Consider the following 22,497-nt stretch of genomic DNA (forward strand, 5'->3'; position numbering starts at 1 on the left):
CGGGCGTCCCTGTGCCTTGGCCCTGGTTCTTGGCCATCATTTCCTGATTTACTCTGGGATGTCTGTGAATACACCGTGTATTACTAAACAAACCATTAAGTAATAATCTATTTTCACCTCTCCCCGCATTCTTCACCCTGTCACAGTCTCTTTTCCAGTACCTCTTTGTTCAGGAACGACCTCAACAAAGGATGTGTATTTCAGGCAGAGGCACCCGGGTAGTGATTTTTTAGCACCTCTCACAGGCTCTTCTTACCTGGCCAGTGGAGCCTGTATTTTAAGCAAAGGCTCAGTTTTCTATGGCCATCTAGCCAACGGAAGAGAGCTCGCTCACGTATTGAAGTGTCACATGGACAGACAAACCCCTGCAGCTGAGGCAGGGGTCAGGTTGGGGCAGTACGTTCCCTGCCCTTCTGCGTTACAGCCGTGCTGCGGAAGGGAAGGGAAGGGCACGACGTGGAAGGGCTGTGTCACAGGTGTGGGTGCTCGGGGCTCTCCCAGCAGTAGCAGCTCCTGCTCCCTCTGGCCTGACATCTCTCGATGCAGCACTGCTCCCTCCACCTCACTCGCTCCAGGGTACGGCTGCCCGACCCCCGCGTGCGCCCGGCCCTGTTCCTACGGCGGCTCCCAAAGTAGGTGGTGTGCTGGGAGGTTTGCTTAAAACAACAAGCAGCGACAACAGGGCTGTCGCCTAGGGCTGGGTATGTGGCTGACAGAGAACCGCTGAGACACTGCAGCTGCAGATACAAATTCTGCTATTCCCCAGCTTTTCAGTGTGGATTTATTTCCAAAACAGGAGTTTTTGTAACTTCTTTGAGCTTTCCTGTAGCCCAGATCCACTAAAGGCTTTTAGCTCCTAATTTTCTGTTACTTTCAGGTGAAATTTGGGATCCAGCTGTGATATGGAACCTAAGGTATAAATGTGGAAATCTCTTTCAAAATCCCTCTGTCAGGGGAGGTGCAGTTCTCTTCAGGCAGAGCCTCTGGAACAGGATCGCTGAGGCTGTTGTGGTGGTGACGGGGTGCACATGTGTCTCAGGTCCACCAACCCCACTCAAGAGTGTGAAGAGCAGGGAGCAAGATCCATTTTGTTCTGCTGGATCTCAGCATCATTCGTCGGTGCTCAGGGGCTTTGGCTGCCTGTGTTTGGCAGCACAGACAAGGGCAAGGTGGGAGTTTCTGTCACTGAGAGGGGGGAGCTCAGTGCAAAATGCTATCAGGCTGGATAGCAATAGCATGGGGCTGGTCTTAGGCTAAGGGCAGAGGGAGGTGGAATTTGCACGTGTGTCCCCTGCCTCATATCCTCAGCTCTGGTCTGTCTGCTCAGCCTGATTACTCTGCCTTTGTGTGCTGCAGGATGGGAGCTGGGGAGCAATTCCCCATGCTGCTCTGCCAGCCATGTGTCTATGCCTGATAAGAGGCCACAGGAGACCAAAGATAAGTTTTCTCTCAGTGCTGGGTCTGCATTTCCTCAATCATCTTGCTCTATCTTTTGTTTTCTCTGATGGCAATAACAGAACATTGTCTAAGGGTCAGGACAGGTGTTTTCCAAGCAGAGGCTGCCTTCGAGTTGGACGGCATTTAAGTAATTGTGGACCATCCATAATTTGTACCAGTAATTATGCCACTTACTTGTGGGAAGCAACTAGTAAAAATGGAATTTTAATTCTTCCTGTGCTTAATGGCTCTAGGCACATTTTTAAGGAAAATCTCTAGGAGGATTTTAGAAAAAAAAATGGGGGCCAATTAGATTAACCAAGTGAATCGACTATCAGCTCACTGAATATAGTCCTGTGCATCATTCTGCTGGGGCAGCAGTGCTGGTTTTCATGGCATTTGATTAAAATCACAATTGTAAGTAGCCAGGATATTTGTAATTGCACTCTGACGGTGAAGAAATGACAAGGACCACCACCTTCCCTGCCATCTTTGTACAATCATCAGCCATTGAGTCATGTGCAAAGCAGTCACCAAAATACTCCATTTTCTCATTTCGCCCCGTCTGTTACAATCATTGGCCATTCATCACTGACGTTATATGTCCTGGCAAGCTCTTCAGATGGCGTCTCATGCATGCCTTTCAAACCTAGTCAGGCAAAACCATAGCCCGTGACAACATGTGACACACTAACGGGAGCAAACAGCTATTTTTGTGAGGCAGCAATGTGCTAATTTTCAAGGCATATTGAAAGGATAATAGGGAGTGTTGGAATTCATTATTCCGCATTGAATGTAATTACTCTGATTTTACTGAGTTTGGAATGAGAAAGAAGAGAAATTATCTTGCCTTTTTCAAGAAATATATTTACTGCTGTTTGCTTTGTTTCATACCTTAAAAGCGCTTCCTTCTCCATAGAAATATGGAGGTAAATATACTGTTCAGCACTGAATAGTTTCATTCAGAATCATCAGCCTTTTGATAACATTTTCCATCTTATGCAGGGCACCCTAGATATTTTAATCAACTTTCAACTGGATTGGACATGGTTGGATTGGCGGCAGACTGGCTGACATCAGCAGCAAATACTAATATGTAAGTAGAAGATTTTTTAATTTAATCTATAGATATTTAATATAGTTTCACTGTTATACTCTAAAATACTAGTTGCTGTATCTGAGTGAAAGAATAATTGTATGTTAAAATTGCTGGGGAAAAAATTATCTGCTTTTTAAATTATTACAACAGTTTTTTACAGGAAGACTTTCAACATTGTCCTGTAGGCTGTCTTTTATAAAATTTCATCATACTGATAAGATATTGATTTTGCTACCTCCCAAAAGCACACAAAAAATATATACAGTTTAGCATTTTGCATGCATAAATATGTAAAATGAAAGGCGTGCTAAGTGAACAGTTGCATTCATGTAGAGGGCTTATGTACAATCCATACCAGAGCAGGCAAAGCCATTGCTCTCTCTAAGAAAGAGACGCAGAACTTAAAGTGTGGGGTTTTTTCACTTTGGGATTAGGAAGCATTTTTGTGTACTTGCTTTGCTTCACACACTGTCTGGTTTTTATGAGTAGGACTGCTGACATGTGCCTCTGGACATGCAGATGGGTTTGTGCTAGGCAAAGGGCTGCCTCTACCCAGGTCTCTTGGATAAAGGGCAAAGCCTTGAACCTGGGAGAGGTGGGCAAGATTTTTTTCACTGGAGTGGGTGGAAATATATTCTCAAGCGCTCTCTGTATTTCTCCTTCTAGACATTTGATGTCAAATCAGAAGGAAGACTGTGGAAAGTATTGTGAAACAGAAATCTACCCAGTATAAGATAAAGAATATTGTGGCTATAATGTAATGTAATATTGGAAAAAGATGTGTTGGTGTTCTAGACGAAAGTATTAAATATGGACATTACTACATTTCAGGTTCACCTATGAAATTGCTCCAGTGTTTGTACTTTTGGAATATGTCACACTAAGGAAAATGAGAGAGATGGTTGGCTGGCCAGGGGGCTGTGGCGATGGGATATTTTCACCTGGTACATGACATTTCAAGCTTTCTCTATTTTTCAGATTGTGGTATATGACATCCCCTGTAGCTAAAGAGTAAATATAATTAAATATGCATGTTTGAGAGGACGCTTGCTAGTAAACACCAGTGGCCTCTTTGAGATAAAGTATTGCATGTTTATGAATTTCAGGGATGTGATTATGAGGGTCTGTTTGAGCAAATTGCACTGCATGATGAGCAGCTGTATTGGCACATAGGAAACATAATGAGAGGAGACATTTGCCTTGCAGTTTTGCTTTGCCCCCACTTTTTATGGATTACATGAAATAGAAAGACTATTGTATTAATAATGGAGGGAAGAAGCACAACAAAGCTCTCCATCACCGCAGGGGAAACTGGAGCAAACAGGGAAAGACGTACCATCCCTTCCAGCAGTTGTAGTGGAGTCAGTAAGACCCTGCCAGCATTAGAGCATGCTGTTAGCTTTCCATGTGAAGCTGACCTGTTTAGCTCAGTGGGGTACTTGGGTGGCTAGTTAATCTGAGTGCTTAAAGGCTTAGAAACTTGTTTCCTTCAGGGCAAGTCAATAAGGCAAAAAAGTTAGTGTAGAGAAATCACTGACACACATTCTTAAGACTTTTTTATTTTTTTAATCATTCCACTTAGTCTTTTGGTTTATACTCTTTGTCACTTCTTCTCTGACTCTGTTATTTCATTGCCCAAAAATTTTGGCCTATCTCACTAAATTGCAAAATACTGAAAGAATTTACATTGGGTATAATATCATGGCTTGTCAAAAGAGAACAGACTGTTAACTGTTGCAGAAGGAGCCTTTCTGGAAGAGAAGTTAGTTGACCTAATGGAGAGAGAAAGAGTGCACTGTCGAGTAGAGGAAAGGCTTCACTGATAGCAGCCCAGGACATTCAGCTCTTTGAAGCCATGAAGGTCAGGCAAGGATCATCTTCAGCTTCTCACATCTGAATGCACATGTGGGAAGTGGTGGGGGAGTTTTATTCTGGCCCTTTCCACAGATGAAATAGATGAGAAGAACTGACACTGCTTTTTGATGAGTTCTTACTTAAAAAGTACTGAGAGCAAAAGCTCTGACAGCTTTTGCTGTGGTGCTTAGACATCCCCCTGAAAACCTTGGCCTCCATCACACCAGGTGTCTAAATGTGTATCACGAGCTCAGGACCAAAGTGAAAGCTTCTGGAAAATGAACAGTGGTTGGTTACTAACCCTGACCTGACACAGTACAGCTGGTCTTGGTTCCTCACCTTCCCACTGGGCTGGTCAGGGGCCTGCAGGGTGAGAGAAGAGCAATAGTAATGCTGCCCAGCCAGCCCTGGAGGGCAGAGCTGGGCACGGCAGCAGGCTGGGTGAAAGGCTCAGTGTGTACACCAGATCTGCCGGAGTCTGGCAAACTCAGGTAGAGATAGTGTGAGTCAGGAAAGGTATATGCCTCAGGAGGAACTGCTTGCTCTGCTGGGGCTGCAAAAGGCGCTGCCTGGCACTGGGCCAGGGTGTTGCTGGTGTGTCAGGGCTCACTTCATCAAGCTGAAACCTGCGTGGGGACAGGCTCTCTGGCAGGCATGTACCTGCGCTGGCATTTGCAGGGCCGCCCCCTCTGATTCTTTCTTTCTCTGCAATTTCTGGTTTGCGCAAAGTGCATCTTTCTAATTTACTCTCTCAAGGCAGCAATACTCAGTATGCAGGTTCTGCTTTTTTAGGAAATAATCAAAAGAATTTCTGTGGTGTCTTCTCAATCCGATCTGTCATGGCTTTAGCCAAGACCTTACTATTGCAAAGGAAAGGTTCTTTCTTTCTGCATTCTCTGGAATGAAATATACGGTATCAATACATGTAAAGCGTAAAAGCCTGATTATTTTCTCCAAATTCTGTAGGTGTGTTTTGTTACCTGCAATTAACTGCAGATGTGAACACAACTACAAAATTAAAACCAGAATGCAGGCTTATGAATAAACTTGAGGTTAAATTACTGAGCAATAAATACTAATAGGAAAGCCTGGTATTGAAACTTAACATTTCAGTCTTGATTCTTTTGACGCTGAGCCAATGACTTTGGACAAAATAGGCCAAATTACTTCAACTTGGTTCAGTCACCTAAATCATCAATAGCAGCAGTTGCATGATTTCATGCATTTTTGCAATGTTGCATGCACTTTTTAGGGACAGGTACCTGAGCATTTCCACTTAATCTCTCCATTTCTTGTTTTGTCATTTCTGAATAGAGGTGTAGAAATACATTCATATCTCTCAAGACAGTTGAAAGGGGAAGAAAAAGCCCAATCTGTACTGACCCGTATGCCAGCAATGCCATTCTTCTGTGGCATTTTCCTTTGGATTCACAGGAGGGCCAGTGAGGTCAGGGAAAGCCCAGAGCAGGGCAACCTCACTGCAAGAGCAGAGCTAGGATACTGATTAGAAATGAAGGGCACAGCCTGTGTGGGCTGTGGAACAGTATATTTATCTCCAGTGAGATTAAACCAAATCTTTAAAACGTCAAAACAGTGTTAAATTTGCCAGCACAGATACCCAAGAGTGCTTCCTTCATCTTCTCAAAAGGTAGATTTTATCTTATCTCACTTTGGCTGTCCAAGCATTGGGTGTCTATCCTGGGCTAGTTACACCAGCTCCCATATATTTGAGGGAGAGGGGCAGCTGCATCTGCAGGGCAAGTCCCACCTACCACAAACAGCTGCCATAGGATGAGCTGAACTATCCTCTGGAGGTGCACATCTTGTGCTCTTCACTCCATTTTTAGATGGATGAATGTTGCAATAGTTGAACTCTACCTTAGTGGCAAGCAGCATTTTGACCTGTTCATTTAAAACCTTTGCTTTATATAAATATGTGTGCATAAACATTAATATGTAATCAATCTCTCTGTGTGTATATATATATACACACAGGATAAACCTGATGGATTTCATGTATACGTCTGTCCGTGTACGTGTTTTTGTGCATAAAAACGTAGAAGTTCTCAGCCTCTGCCTCAGGTACTGCATTATATTCCCGAAGTGCTCATGCAGCAGTAATATAAAGCCAAACATTGTTCCACTGTAGACACAGAGACTGTTTGTAAAAATCTCAGAAAGGAAAAACAGACCACTGCAGAGCTGTCGATCTGATACCCATCTTGAATTGGGTAAAATATCCATCTTGAAATGGCTATTTTAAGTCAAGGTATGCCAGTGGAGTTAAGGTTAGTGTTAGGGACATTTAACCTTTTCCCCTTGTTCCCATCAGAGGACAATTAAAATGAAAAGTATTTGCTAGAATGACCCTTTTCCCTTTCTCTTTCCTCCTCCCACTCCAGTTATCCAGAAGATAGTGGCTGTTGGGTCTCAGTGGGTGGGTTTGCTCAAAGCTGGGGAATGAAACACCACCCTGATTTAGGAGAGGAGAGCACAAATTAGGTGGCACTTGAAAATCCCTTAGGAAGTTGCCTTGTGGGGACATCTGCTTAGGAGGTGGAATAGAGTGGGGATTATGTGTTGATGGTATATGGAAAGCTAAGACCGGGGGCTGAAGGAAGGATGGTAGGTAGAGTGAGGGTGAAAGGAAGCCCCAGTCATTTTCTGCAGTGGTACTTTTTGCGTAAGTTGCTATTTGTGTGTGGTAGATCCTGTTATTACACAGCCCAGCTGTGAGGAGCATCAGGAAGAAGAATCTGTGTTTCTGCCACGAGGCAGAGACATTTGCATTACAGTTAGAAGAACTATAGCAAGACTTGTTTGTTCTGAAATGATATTACAATGAATAGAAAAAGTAACAGTATATTACTGTGGACTCCAGGTGGTGCCATATCTAACATGTATGCTATGTTGATTGCACGTTTCAAGATGTTCCCAGAAGTTAAAGAAAAAGGAATGGCAGCTATTCCCAGACTGGTTGCCTTCACATCAGAACACGTATGTTTTTCTGTTTTTTCCTATCTGTTACATCTGCTTGTATGAATTTATGATGAAGAAAATAGCTGAACAGCAGTTTGTCAACTGTCTTCATTTCTGTTATTCCTTCACTGGGAATAAAAGCATGGGAAGAGTCTGGCTTTTTGACATGTAGATGGATGACCTCTGCACTTCTCTGTGGCTGAAATCCAGGGGGAGCAGTCTCTACAAACCACTGCCATTTCTTTGCTCTCACTTGTGTCCATATAAGTGTAGATGTGAGTGGTAAGAACCACATCAAACGAGGACAGCTCATCATTGGGCTTCAGCACTTTCTGTGAGGAATGTCATCTGTTTGGGTCACTCTGGGGCAGCAGAAAATCCTTTTGAGTCAAAATCTTTCCATCTGAAACCAATCCTGCTGTTATTTAATGAGAAGGTGATAACATACATGAAGACAGTGGTATGGCAGTGCTGTGTGTGTGTGCAGCAGAGCAGCTGCAATATTTGTTGGGCAACTGGGCTTCACTGTGAGTTTCTGCCTGTTAGCAAAAGCTTCAGCACATGGGGGTTCATCACAGACACCGCCAGGACCTGGCAGTACCAGAGGCGAGGGGACGTGGGCACAAGAGAAACAGGAGTAGTCCTCATGAGAGAGTTCTTTGCTCTTTGTACCATACAGAAGTCTCTACTGCAGGGGTTGTTTTTGGCTTTATGACCATTTAAAACTCCTTGTAGCTTGAAGTGGAGAATGTGGGTGCAGGAGGAAAGGAAAGAGGAAGGGTTATCCCCAGAAGGGGCTGTGAGCTGTTTTCAGGCTTCATTGTCCACTTCTAGATTTCTCTTCAGCTGTGTGGGCTCAGCCAGAAAGGACTCATTCGTGGCCGAAGCTCAGCAGGATACTGTCCACGTTAGGTAACCATGTCCTCCTGGTGCCTTTTTAGACTTACCATAGAATGTGTTTCCATTCTATACAAGTATGAAGAACAAAATACCCTAAAAATTCATCAGAAACGTGCAGGAGGAAATCTCTCTGAGGATGCTTTTCATAGGAGCAGGAAGGGATGAGATGCGATACACAGCTGTGGGCTCCACATTGCAGAATATTTGTCCCCATAGCAGTTAAAGAGGACAGTCTATGGATGAGTAGCAACTTTCCAAAGCTGGATGCACAGCTAGGGATACCTTATTCATATGGAAGTGGCAAGCCTAAGTCGGGCAAATAAGTTTCAGCATGATTATTTAAAGTAACAAATCCTATTAATCATTAGAGAATTTCATTGTTTTCATAGTGATGGAGTGTTAAACAATGACCCAAATTGTGCTATCAGTCTTGAAATAATGAAATGAGCTTTAATAATTGTGTTTTCATGCCAAGGAAGAAGAAGTTCCCTTAGCAAATTAAACATTCAAAAATCAAATATACTAGAGAATTCATAGGACAGCATCTGAAATCCATTACCTTTTAAAAGCATCTTGAAATTGTAGTTTTGTTCCTTCCTCAATCAAGCTTTTTATAAAGTATGTTCCCATCTTGTAGAGAAGTTAAGAAACCACACTGTGTGTGAAGACAGGACCCTTTAACCCTTAGTTACCCAAAAGATATGGGATCATGGTTTAACCCTCAAAACAGCAGAAGCTGTTACAGTAATTACGGAGGCTTAGAAGTACAATCCTTTTTAAGATAGGAAGTGTCATGCAGGACCTGAACAGACACTTAAGATATGCAAATGTCATTTGTTTCATTATCACATCATGCTGATGATGTACCTACTTTTAGACTCCTCGGCCTGACTGAGGTTTCTCTCTGCACAATTGGATACTCTTGTAAGATAGTGGCCATGGAACAAGCAGACAGTAGAATCTTAGAATCATAGAACACTCTGAGTTGGAAGGGACCCATCAGGATCATCAAGTCCAGCTCCTGACCCTGGGCAGGACACCCCAAGAATCACACCATGTGCCTGAGAGCATTGTCCAAAAGTTTCTTGAACTCTGTCAGGCTTGGTGCTGTGACCATTTTCCTGGAGAGCTGTTCCAGTGCTCAGCCACTTTCTGGGTGAAGAACCTTTTCCAGATATCCAACTTAAGCCTCCCTTCACTCAGCTTCGTGCTCTCCCTCATGTCCTGTCACTGATCACAAGAGTGAAGAGTTTGGTACCTGCCCCTCTGCCTCCCCTTATGAGGTTGTTGAAGGTTACAGTGAAGTCTCGCCTCAGTCTCCTCTTCTCCAGGCTGGACAAACCAAGAGGCCTCGGCCACTCCTCACACGGCTTCCCCTCCAGACCGTTCACCATCCTTGGGGGCCTTCTTTGGACACTCTCTAACAGCTCAATGTCTTTTTTGTATTTTGGCACCCAGAACTGCACATAAAATCCAAGGAGAGGGCATCCCAGAGCAGAGTGGGACAATCCCCTCCCTTGCCCGGCTGGTGATGCTGTGCCTGATGCCCCCCAGGACACACTTGGCCCTCCTGGCTGCCAGGGCACTGCTGGCTCATGTTCAACCTGCCATGGACCAGGACCCCCAGGTCCCTTTCCATGGCACTTCCCTACAGTCCCCAGTCTATGCACATAACCAGGGTTGCCCCATCCCAGGTGCAGAATACTGAGCTTGTCCCTGTCAATCTTTATATGGTTGGTGATTTCCCAGCTCTCTGAATGGTTGTGGTCTCTCTGCAGGACCTCTCTGCCCTTGAGGGAGTCAATAGCACTCCCCAGTTTAGTGTCATCAGCAAACTTACCTAGTATCCCTTCCAGTCCTGGGTCCAAGTCATTAATGAAGTTGTTGAAGAGTGCAGGGCAGAGGATGGAGCCCTGTCACCCCATTCAGTGTAACTCTTAGTGCCTGACCCCTGATCAGTTGCTCACCCATCATGTAACAGGGTTATCCAGCTGTGAGCCGGATGCTTTGTCCAGAAGGACACTGTGAGACACGGTATCAAAAACTTTGCTGAAGTCCAAAAAGGTTACATCCTAGGCTTTCCTAGATCAGCTCGGTGGGTTACCCTTCTACCCTGTAGAAGGAAATCAGGTTTGACAAGCAGGGCTTTTCTCCTCATGAAGCCATGCTGGCTGTGACCAATTACTGCCTTGTCCTCCAGGTGTTGTGTTTCAGTACTTCCCAAAATAATCTTTTCTGTGAATTTACTAGGTACTGAAGTGAAACTAATAGACCTGTAGTTTCCACAGTCCTCCTTCTTGGAAATTGGGATGACATTCCTCAGCTTCCAGTCAGCTGCAACCTCTCTGGATTCCCAAGACCACTCAAAAATCAGTGAGAGAGGCTTCATGATGACTTCAGCCAGCTCTTTAAGAATTCAGGCCCAATAGATTTGTAGGGATCAGGCCCCATAAATTTGTAGGGGTCCAGCTGGAGCAGCAGATCCATAGTATCATTTCCCCATGTTCTGCACACATGGTGTGATAGTAAACAAAGTTTAAAGTAACTGTATATATTTAGAAACTCGGAGATTTTGATTTTGAAATTTTCAGTCAGATGCAGAGATTTCAATATCAGCAATTCTCAGCCAAGAATTTCAGCATCCCAGATGAGACTATTTTCATTACTACCAGTCTAGAGCTTCCTTCTCTATAAATGAATGAAGTTGTGTCACAGTTGCCACCACTATTGCTGTAGTCAGAATCTGGACTCAGTCTGATGCCATGATAGGTTCAGCTGCCAGTGGGGGAGAAGGAAAGGGAGGAGTAATTCACAGCTTTTAAGTAATTAACTCCCTAATTTAGAAATGCATCATGTTTCAAAATTAGGATCCTCGCTCTCTGCACAACCAGTGAAGAGAAGCACCTCTGGAGAGAAACTCAGACCATCCAAATTAGGAACCTAAATATTCCTTAATTTAAATGTTCTTAATCACCTTTGGGAGGGATTCACCTACTTCTGTGCACTGACCATAAAGAGCCTGCTTACATATGCAACCTACGTTTGGTGCCTAAAATGGGTTATATGACTGTTCCAACTGTGCATGTTCCCAGCCAGCAAATCTTCTCCAAGCCACAACTTAGCACACTCTGCTTCTGTTTGATTCTGTTTCACCAGTGATGGTGAAGTACCCTGCAACTACTTGGGTCGGTCTTCCACAGGTTTAATTTCACTGAGATGCACTTGGACTCAGGATTTAATTCAGTCCTCTGTGTTCATCAGGATATCATCAGTCTTCTTTCATTTGCACTGGTGCAGGAGCAGTGATGTCCTTCATGGCAGCTGTTCTGGACTGCACATGATGCAAGATGATGCAAGAGACCTTGATTCAGAGGGGAAATAGTGATGGATGTCAGTTGTAAAAACCTATTTCAGTCTATCATTTCAAACACAATGAAAAATCTGAAGTGAAGGCCTCCTCCTGTGTTCCAGTATATCAGCTTTAGGCTGCTGTAATTGTTCAGAGGAGTCCATCCCTTTTTCAGCATGGATAAAGCTGCTGAAAGGGATAGCTGCCTTCTCAGAATATTTTAGTTGTTCCATTTATCTATGAGGCAAGACCTGTTAAATTTTAACCCATTCCCTGTTGTGATTTTGACCTGCCCAACCAGCACTGTCTTAAAGAGTATCCAGTAGCAGCTGGGAATAATATGGAGCAGGGATTACACCTAGCAGGCAAAAGGGCAGAGTCATGCTGCCCTGAGGAGAAAAAGTGTGCAGAGGAGAAGTTTAGCTGTAGAGAGGGTTCAAGTTACAAAACAGCTTTTTGGCCTTTTAAGTGATAGTAGGAAAATAGCTTAAAGAGACTTGCAGAATTTCTGTGGACTTGATGATTAATTAGGGACTGTGTGGGCTCAATCCACAGTTCAGAGAATGAAAAAAGAATTAAAATTGGAAAGATCTAGAAATGTTTTCATCTTTTCTGTTCTCCAACCCAGCAAGACTGTTCTCACGTAGTCCACAACAGCTTTCTTACTTTCCCACTCATCTAGAAGCCCCCTAGGAAGGAACATTTTGTCAGGTGCTCAGCAAGGGAGTAGCAACACTATTCCTTATCATAGATTTGGAAAAGGAAATGCAGAGTAAGAACTGGCAGGTGATTGAGTCCAATCGGACAATAAGGGACCTCTTCACCCAGTTAGAAACCACAGAGGACATAGAAGAGGCTCTCCTTGCCCTTGTCATCCCCCCATCTGCACTGCTCTTGTGTTGAAGTAGCTGCTGCTGGAGACTTCACTAGGAGTGCGGCTCTGGCATGTACCAGCTGGTACCTGCTCTCCAGGTATCAGCTTTGTAGACAGCTGAACACACACACTTGGAGGGACCTCATCCTCTGGGTGAGCACAGGGGATGTCTGGGGAGGTAGGGAAGCACCCTCCCAGCAATAGTGCTCTCAGCATCCACACAGAAGCTAGATCAGAGGAGGCAGTTAGCAATAAATCACCTCTTCAGCTTCTTGCATGCTGCTTTCCCCGTGTGGATAAGTCCCATTAGTTGCAGGGGATGTGTCAAACTATTCCAGTATCTGTGGGAGAAGAGTGGCTTTGCGAAGTTTTTATCTGAACAGTTTCAGAAACCTACCATGAAGCTTCTTAGTGTTGATGCAGAAGGAAATTTAAAAGTGAGTTCCATGTCTGTAGCTTGCTAGGCCATTTCACACAGGCTATGGAAGGTTTTGGATTGGTTTCTGTGTAGAACCAAGTCTACCATTTCCATGATACATAGTGTTGCCCTCCGTCCCTGCAATTTAAGAGACACTTTGCAGAACTGCCCCCTGCAAGAAGCAGTCCAATGGGTGTTGTGTGTGGTGCTGCTTCCAGAGAAAGATTTGAGGAGCCTGGAAGTCCTGTTTTCTATTTGGTAGCATAGATTACAAAGCTGTAAGTTACACTCTGGGCATACAGAGTAAGTAGGAATTAGATTTGTTTCCAACTAAGGAAACTTAAAATGAAACTGATGGATTCACATTTTTTTTTCTTTGCATTACTTATTGCATAATAACTAGAAATTTTTTTTTTTTGTATTTGAAGCCAGGGAGAAACAGTGAAAATTTGGTCTTATTTGGGGAACAACTTAAGTCAAGTAGCACCATTCAAATCAAAGTAAAACCATTTTCCAGAAAGTAGTGCTCTAGGGCAGTCTGTCTTTAAGGAGAAGTGCATCATTTGGGTCTAACCCTTCATCTGGTCAATATCTTGTTGCTTTTACACTGCCACAGTATCCTCCTGAACTCAGTGCAACATTTCTTACCACATAAAACACTGCAAAACAAAACGAATGAGTCTTGCCGATTAGAAAAACAGCATGAAGTTGTGTGTTTCAAAAATGCCAAAGTTGTATATACTAGTATGTTCAGAAACATTAATATCCTCATTTCTCTCCTGCTACAAACAAATAATTCTAAAAACTGAATAGTAGTAGGTAAATGAAACCACAGCAAATATAGCTCTCATTACAGTGAATTTAAAATTTGGATAGGACACACTATGCTCTTCTTGTAGGTAATTGAAGGAGAAGCTGTAGCTTGAAATTAGATGATAAAGATAGAATTCATGTTGCTTAACGTTAATCACCTTAAGTGTAAACATTTAATCTGAGTCTATACACTTTTTACAGCCAATAAATAGAGGAAGATCGGCAGAAGACAATTCATCTTAAGTTTAGAACAGGTGCCAAAGCCTTAGAGATGTAGTGCCTTCTGGAGGTACCTTTTCTTCCCCGCTTTTGAGGGAGCCCAAACAGCAAGCCTGGACCAGCCACACATTTTTAGATTATTAAGAGAGAAGTAGCCCAACCTACACATCCAGGGATTCCACAATGCTTAAAGCCCAGGAGAGGTGAAGAGGAAAGTGTGTTCACCTTCTTTGCTGGTGAATAGATGATGGGGTGAGGCTGGGGGTCCAGATCTGTTGGGCACCAGGCTGCCAGTGACAGACCTCGGGGGAGGTTCAACTCAACTGCAGGACAGCTTAGCTTGCTCAGCATTTGGGAACTGGTTACTGATAAGCCACCTCCACAAAGCTCGTGTCACTCTGGATTTATGTAAGCTAGCAGAAACAGCAATCTGAAAAAACAGCCATGCCCTATGGGGCTCATGGCATTAGGATGGTTTTTCCTGACAGCTTCAACCATGCCAGATGATGAGCAAGTAATTAGGCAAGCTATAAAAATAGAAGCATCTGTATATTGAAGCACTTTAGATAACAATGCCGTGCTTTTCAGATCATAACATTTTTAATTATTCTAATTCTTCCATTTTTCAGAGGGCCTATTCATTATTGCACTTGTAGTACATTTACGCTGTCTCTACCTTACAAAGCTAACCATGTAAAAATGGCTATCTGGGGAACAAACCTATACCTAACAGCATTTGAAATTACAGATAAAGGGAAAATTCCCCTGGCTCAGAATCACCAGGTTGGTCTTTTTTTCTGGCCATTAATATGCTCTTAGTCACTAATATCCGTAACTTCTCCTTCACCGCTAAGTTTTACCACATTTCTTTCCATAGGGAAATCAGGTTCCTCTCTACTGGGGGTGTGTTTGCAGTCTTCCATGCACCCTTTGCAGTGCAGGAAGAGAGGGAGGGAGGAAGCCAGGCAGCTGAAGTGACAGCCCATTCCCACCTATGCATCCTCCTCTCTCTGGCAAGCCCAGGACAGTGGTGAAACTCCAGACCTTCCAGCATCTTCAAGTCTGGCTTTTCCTTCAGGACTGGCATCAGGCAGTCTGTGCCTGTCCTCCCTTTGTTCCCTGGTTCTCCCAGCATAAGACTTCAGATCCACATAACTCTTAAACAGCTGTGCTGTGAAAGATGGTGTTCAAGCTGCCTTCTTGGTGTGGCTGAAAAGTCTGTAGCCCTGGTATTTGCAAAGAGGTCACATTTAATGTCCTTCCTTGTTAGCCCAGTTAAATCATCTGTAAATAGTTCTGTCTGATCAGGTTTATTTCTGCAAACCTTTTCATCTGTTTGACCTTTATAGTTTTCTGTGTTTACCATTATATTACACAGGCAACCAAATTTTCAGCACCATCACGGGAATATTAAACCAAAGTTTAATATTTATCATTGTGAAAGTTTTCTTTGCTCCTACAACTGTATTTTTTTCTATTTTGCTTTCACCCTGGGTCTTTCAGAGCCTCTCGAGCACTTGGATTAATTCCTGTGGTGTTGCCCTGAAACATGAAAACATAACAGCAGTCATATATCTGTGACTGTATACACAGATCGAGCCATTTCATATTCAGAGTTTGTTTAGAAATTGTAATTGCATTTGCCCTTCTGTGCACAGACTCCTGTATTTCTTCCCAGTTTATCCCTAAACCAGTTTTGGTTCCTGACCACTGAATTCCCTTCAGCCTGTAAAAAGCCTTCAAGCAACTGAGCTATCAGCACTACATTGATTTTTTTTCCCCAGTGCTCTTTTAGCAGTGCCATGAGACTTCTTAGCAAGGCAGCTGAGCTTGGCCATATTCCAGTAGATGCCTTTAAGCACATGGGCTTAATTTTCTTCCTCACAGTAGATCATTTAAATCTGTCTTTTCTCTTTAAGGCACTTTGAATAGTTCTGTTTTCTAGTAGAAAAACAAATTGCAATAATAAATCTTTTTTAACTAGTGTGGAGTAGGGAGCAAAACTACTGTAATGTAATGTCATTGACTCAAACCCCAGTGAAATATATCTGTGACTCTTCATTCCTAAATCTCTACCTGTATTTATATATTTACACTGCCCAGTATGTGTACATCAGTTTGTGTAATACATTAACAAAAAACAGGTTACATTTTTTAAAGTACATGAATTCAATTCTATCATCATATAGCATATCAGTGAACTGTCATGCTGGCAATATTTTTGCTCTGTTTTGAATTTTTGCGAAGTTCCAAGATACTTTCTAAACTTGAGAATTTTTTATAAACCTCCTCCTGCCAATAGCCATTTCATGGCCTCTTTTTCTCCCCACTCTCACGAAGTTGCACTGCTGCCCCATAGGGCTCAGGGACGCCCACAGGGCTGGGAACAGACTTTTGTATCTTCCATGTTTAGAGGTTTGTGGATTGGTCATGATCGAAGCATTCATCTACAGTGCGTTTGTGCTGGGGAAAAGTCCACCGAATTTAGTGAAGCTGATGAAACTCATGGAAGTGCGTGTGGTCAAAAATTCAGTTTTGGGAAGTAAATAACATGCCATGAAAAATGTCAGTGTGATGGCTGAGCTGTGATGTTCAGAGTCTAAGTACTTCCTAGCACCTTGTGACTCCCAGCTAGAAAAACAACAGAGCAAACTCCCACTCTGAGATGAACATACCAGTGACCAGTGGCTTTAATAGGCTGGACAGTGTCAGGGTGTTAAACATCTGCAGTGTCCAGAGTGCTGGTGGCTGCAGATGCTGTACCCTTCCCATTCTCACAGCAGCTATCACAGGACTTTGTTCAGAGAGAAGGGGTAGAAACTTCTTCTCCTGAGGTCATTCAGCACCCACTCCAAACCAGCACCCTTTACACTGGATGAATCCTTGCTTGGAGATGCCTGTTTCCCCCAGAACACAGAGGAAGCCTACTTTATGGCGTCATCTTGGTTAGGCTAGCTGCAAGGAACCCAGTCTAGGACAGCAGAACACTTAAAACACAGGCACAAATCCCCTGTAGCTCATCTAAGTGATGAATATGCATTTCATTTATCATCAGTTTATGCGAGAGTCAGTCCACTGTGTGTATGCTTACATTTCAGAGTGTGCTTAGTTCAGGGACTGGGGTGGTTTGCTGTACTAGGACTTCAAAAACTGATTTTACATCCAGGCAACTTGTTCAGTGGCTGCTCAATACACGTTGTTGGTACCCTACAGCCATATCCCACAGGGAAAAGCTGTACCAACCTAGTGCATTTAAAAAATAAATGTAGTATGAAAAATATTTACTTGAGCAAGTATTTTCAAATTGTCCATATATCATCAGTGAAACATGACTCAAGAGCAATCTAAAATTCTTCGAAATATCTGGCTATTGAAAAAGTCAGCAGACATCATGAAAACTTCAAGAATTTCAGCCAAAATGGTGAGACACAGGTGTATAAAAAAAGGAATTTGTACTAGAAACTCTTAACCATAGCAATCTTAACCATAGCAGTCAAGACTCAATGAAAACTCCTCCCTGAGCAATTTTTAAAACACAGAGGTTTTTTGCTTCTTAAGCTGGACATACATGTTGCAGTTCTTCTACTCTTCTTCCTCTTTCATTAAGTTGGCCTGTAATTTTCAAAGAGTTCATTATGTATAGAGGCCTTTCTTATGTGGTGAATCTGTGCCCTCATGGCCTTTAAGGGAAGCCCATGTGTGTAACTGTGTGGCACTGCTGTGCCAGTCTCTTTCCTTATAGCTCTCTGCTACTTGCAAGTACTCCCTTGGCAAAGCAATAGTGATTACTTTTCTGCTTTGTGATCTTCTGCAAACTAGGCCTTCCTTTCTTCTTTAATACTCTGGACACTTAAAAAGGCTTGCTAGATTTTTATCTTCTGGATCTTTTTTATAGTGTTACATCCTAAGCTAATGGTACTGTAGTATACCTAAAGAATTTCCATTTTTTTAATGTTTAATAATCTGTAGTTAAAATTACTTCGGACAATATTGTTAACAGCTCGGTTTGAGTTAATACAAAATCAGATTCTTGGGGCTATAATTTGATATAAAACTTTTGCATTATCATAATCACTGGGATTTAATTTAGAATTGTAAATCAATACTGACTCGGGAGCTAAGTCCTATGAGCGAGAGAAAATTAGGCCGACTTGCACTCCAGTATGTAACTTCCACATTTTATTTTGTACACACAGATTAACTAATAATCTTACTATAATAATAATAATAGCCCTATTCTGATCTTAAACTTCAGTAGCTCTGTTTATTAGTAGGAGTTATTACTGGCTTTCACTGGCATGAGATCACAATTAGGCTTCCTATCTTAATTTCTCTCAGTATATTATTTGGGCAGAAGATACATTGTAGCACATGACTCTGGACATCACAAACTAAATGACTTCTCTAGGGAAGACTGTTTTGTTTCAGTAACTCAAGCTCATAGCTGAATATGTACAAGCAATAGAAGCTGCAGGTATGCATCAGGGTCCAGCATCGACCACAATTGTGTATGTAATATTCCAGGAGTAAACCCAGATTAGAGTGATTGCTGTTTCTCCAGTTCATGGTAGTGACTGGCTTTGAAGCCTCAAATTACAGTGATCAATTTCCAAAAGGGCTCTGAATGGAATTACTGCCTTGTGGGACTTCTTGCTGAAAGGCTTGCAAGAGGGTAGTGTTTTATATTAAATTAGATAAGAAATAATAAAACCAATAAATAATAATAAATGTATTTTTTCAGAGTCACTTTTCTGTGAAGAAAGGAGCTGCGGCCTTGGGTATTGGTACAGATAGTGTGATTTTGATTAGATGCGATGAAAGGTAAGTAAAGATGTCAAATACAACTCTTTTTGTGGTGCATAAGAGAGGATCACCAGGTGCTCAGCTCAGAGACAACATGTAGGATCTGGTCAGCAGTTGGTATAATTTGTCATAACACTGCCATCTTCAGCTGCTCTACACTAATTTTTCTCACTTGAGGAACTGTCTCTGTTAGTAGCTTCTTTATGGATCCATTTTTGGAGTTCATAAAAAATCTTAAAAGTTCCTTTCCTCAGAGGTTTCTGATATTTTTTTTTCTTTCTTTTTTTTTTCTTTCATTTCTTTCATTTGATATCAAACAGGATATCAAACTAACATCATTCTTTACATTTTGTGCTAAGAAACCAGGAGGAAGCTTGTTTTGGTCAAATCAGACTCTCACATTTTGATCCATTAAAATGAGCTGAAGTGGGCCTTCCATAGGAATAAAATATTTAGGAGCATTTGCTAATGTAATTCTGTTACTTCGTGCCCCCCCCATCTCTCTCAGCTGGATTACATTTCCCTCTGTGCCCTTGATACAGACATGTTTGTGATAGGACGTAAAGAGAAGGATTTTGGCAGCATTGTGGGAAGCATAGGCTGAGGAGGATGATGGTCCCTGGAAACCAACAGCAAAGGAGGCCGCTAATCTGCAGGTCACACAGGCTCCAAAAAAAGGGTGGTAGATAACTTCTTGCTTAACCCAGCCAAATAAAAGGTTCTGATTCTCTGTGAAAACCCATTTTGAGAAAGCAAAATATATTAACAAAATCAACATGTTCTGATAAAAATTTTCAATTTTAGGGAAAACACCTTCTGTGGGACAAAATAGAACAGTTCTTATGGATTCTGAGAGTCTTTTCAATAGAAAATGCTATTTGAGTCCCTCATTGTTACAAGGTGTTGAATTAATTATGTCTCTAGCAGAAATGGAAGGTCTTTCATCAAACTGCCCTGCTCCCACATTAAAAAACAAGCATCAAGTAAGCAATTTACAGTTCTAATCACAGCGCCTCATATTGACTTATGGTCTTATTGTCTCTTTATTAACAAAAGACTGAACACACCTTGAAGGGGATTTAATGACGTCAAAACAACCAATACACATCAAAATAAATCCCCAGTTGTTTCTATTCACTAAGGATGGATGTGGATCAATAAAGTCATGTCTTCCTTTTCTTCTTGTGTGAATTCAGCGTGATGATTTTCTGTGAAGACCATGGTTAGCCTGCCCACGCTGAAGTAAACAGCAGGATTACTGTGTGGCTCACTGACACCACAGGGACAGAGCAAATTGTTTGCACAGGATGGGGGCTGGTGTGGTTGAGAAGACCGTCTGTGAAGATGTGGGCCTGTGGAAGGGTGAAGGAGCACCTGGATACCTTTTTGACGTTTTCAGTATGACCAAGCATACTTCCTAGTGGCTCTTACCCATTCTGACCCACACCTGCCAAGTTTACCTGGTTTAGCTCTTACCCATTCTGACCCACACCTGCAAGTTTACCTGGTTTAGCTGGTAAACCTTGACACTGCTTGGGTACTGACTCTCCTGGCCATAAATCCCTGCATCTACTTGATGTGACCAGGGGCTGGATAATCACTTTCTTTGGTAATAGAATTTGGGCAGTGAAAGCATCTGCCCAGTTCTGTGCATGTTTCTATGCATAAGCTCACTAAATCAGAAACTATTAAAGACCATCATCAAAATTATGTTTAGATGAGGAGGAACCCATTGCCCTCCTTTGACATGGTTTTATTTTCTTTATTCATCTAACAATCCCAGGAACACTTTTTGAGGATAAGACTACTACTGCTTTTCTCTGAACATGTACATGTGTCTGGGAGGAACTCACAAGGAGCTGAATACTCTTTAGACATTCCTTGCACTTCTGCAAGAAAAATCAGGGCCAATTTTTAGATTTGTAGAGCTTTTTATTTTTAGTTATTCTTTCAGTATTTCATTGTTTTGAATATGTGGGAGAGATTTTGCCAAAAAAGTCAGCAGTACAAACCCATTTCTACTGACATTATTACCATCTTATTGTAAGATATGTAAGGATGAAAACTTAAAAAGCCAGCAGCATCTTATTACAATAAATTAATCATTAAAAGGAAGGACATGCATCCAAATGCCATGAAAACAGTTCAAGTGTTTTTATGCAAAATGAAACTAAAACTAATGGGTTTTTTAGGTTCCATGTAACTTCATTTTGAACTTTAATAAAGGTTGTTCTTTTTTTATAGCAGCAGGAGGTGAGGGCCTAGTGAAAGAAAAAATCTGGAAAAGTCTTTAAAAATTTGTATCAGTCTAAATGTACAACATTTAAAGCCAGTGAAGACTTTAGTTCTCTAATATGGGAATCTACCATGTTTGTATTGATGGTATTCATACTGCCTCTTCTTTTATAGACTTGCTTGTGTCTAAAGCAAAGAAAACCTTAGTCTCGATATTCAGTATCAGCACTGTTTTATCTTGCACCTAGTTAATTTACAGGATTTCTAAATTAGCCTTCAAGCCTTACACAACTGAGTCTGAATCTGAAGTAGGTGGTTCATACCAGCAGTGTTGCAAATACAGTCTGAGAGCCTGACAGTGAATATAGCGAGTCTAGACTGGCAGCTTCTCACACCCTGCTTCAAGCAAATGCAAACATGTTACTCACTAAACCATGGAAAAGTCACTTTGAAACGAGTTCGTCCCTGGGAAGGGAACGCAGAGACAGCTGCTGACAGCACAGCTGAGTTGCACTGCTCAAGGCCATGCAGCTCAGCTGGCATTTTCTGTGCCTGCTGAGAGAGGACCATGGCGTTTGGCAACCAGCAAACTTCCTGGGAGGCTGGACTGAGCCTCTCCCTGGGAACCTGAAGCTTATTCCCAGGACTGTAACTGCAAACAGGACCAAGAGGCTCCACGGCACAGCATCAGTCTTTAATGGGGTGTCCATGAGATACTTTCTCTCAGTTACCATCACCATATTGTTGCAAATATATTGACTAAATAATTAGTCAACTCAGCCTAATGGACAGAGTCTTTCTGTGCTCTTCAATGAAGCATAACTCTTGGGCAAAAAAGTCACTTTGCACCTTCTGGGTTTCCTATTAAATGAAGAAGTAACAGCAAAAGTTGATTTCAAGATCAAGTTACTGATATCACTCTCTCTTGCTCCAGAGGGAAAATGATCCCATCAGACCTTGAAAGAAGAATTGTTGAAGCCAAACAAAAAGTAAGTTTACCAGCTTTTCTGCTTCCAAAGAAGAAAAAAACACAAAGAATGGTAAAGCCAGTCATTTGCTTTCCTTGGTAAAACAACACAGCCTTGCCCATTAAGCTTGATTTATTTCTCAGAAATGTAGCCTGCCAATTACTGAGGCAAGAGTTGCTGAGAAAATAGGTTTAGAGCTACTTTATAATATCCATGAGCTATTTGGCTTTCTTTTTATATGTTTTTCTGCATAACATCCTCCTCCTCGTCAGCCTATGATGCAGTTCCTCAGCTGAATATTGTCAAAACCAGTGTAATCATTTTGGGGAATTTGTTGTATTCTAATGGATTGAAAATACTTCTCACAGACTCACCAAATCAGTGGAAGGTAAACTAAAATCCACATATCTCTAAAAATGCACACACTTTTGTATGTGTTCACTAATAGAAGCTAGAATTAAAACATCAGTTTAAAGTATGCAGTGAACTCAGCCCTGCACTTTTCAACATTTATAGTCACTAGACACACAGCAGTCAAAGCTGATTAAT

The 22,497-nt window shown here is 42.1% G+C and overlaps 1 protein-coding gene across 1 annotated transcript in view; it reads left to right on the forward strand.

The window, feature by feature from the left end:
- GAD2 (glutamate decarboxylase 2) overlaps positions 1-22,497 on the forward strand; it is a 40,946-nt gene that overhangs the window by 3,813 nt on the left and 14,636 nt on the right. Inside the window, exons 3-7 of the mRNA XM_017741551.1 lie at positions 2,443-2,533; positions 3,368-3,480; positions 7,272-7,387; positions 18,684-18,763; positions 21,915-21,969. Coding sequence (XP_017597040.1) covers positions 2,443-2,533; positions 3,368-3,480; positions 7,272-7,387; positions 18,684-18,763; positions 21,915-21,969 — 455 coding nt within the window. The remainder of the gene's footprint in view (positions 1-2,442; positions 2,534-3,367; positions 3,481-7,271; positions 7,388-18,683; positions 18,764-21,914; positions 21,970-22,497) is intronic.

The sequence above is a fragment of the Corvus brachyrhynchos genome, unplaced genomic scaffold (assembly GCF_000691975.1).
Source record: "Corvus brachyrhynchos isolate BGI_N302 unplaced genomic scaffold, ASM69197v1 scaffold167, whole genome shotgun sequence".
Taxonomy (NCBI): Eukaryota; Metazoa; Chordata; class Aves; order Passeriformes; family Corvidae; genus Corvus; species Corvus brachyrhynchos.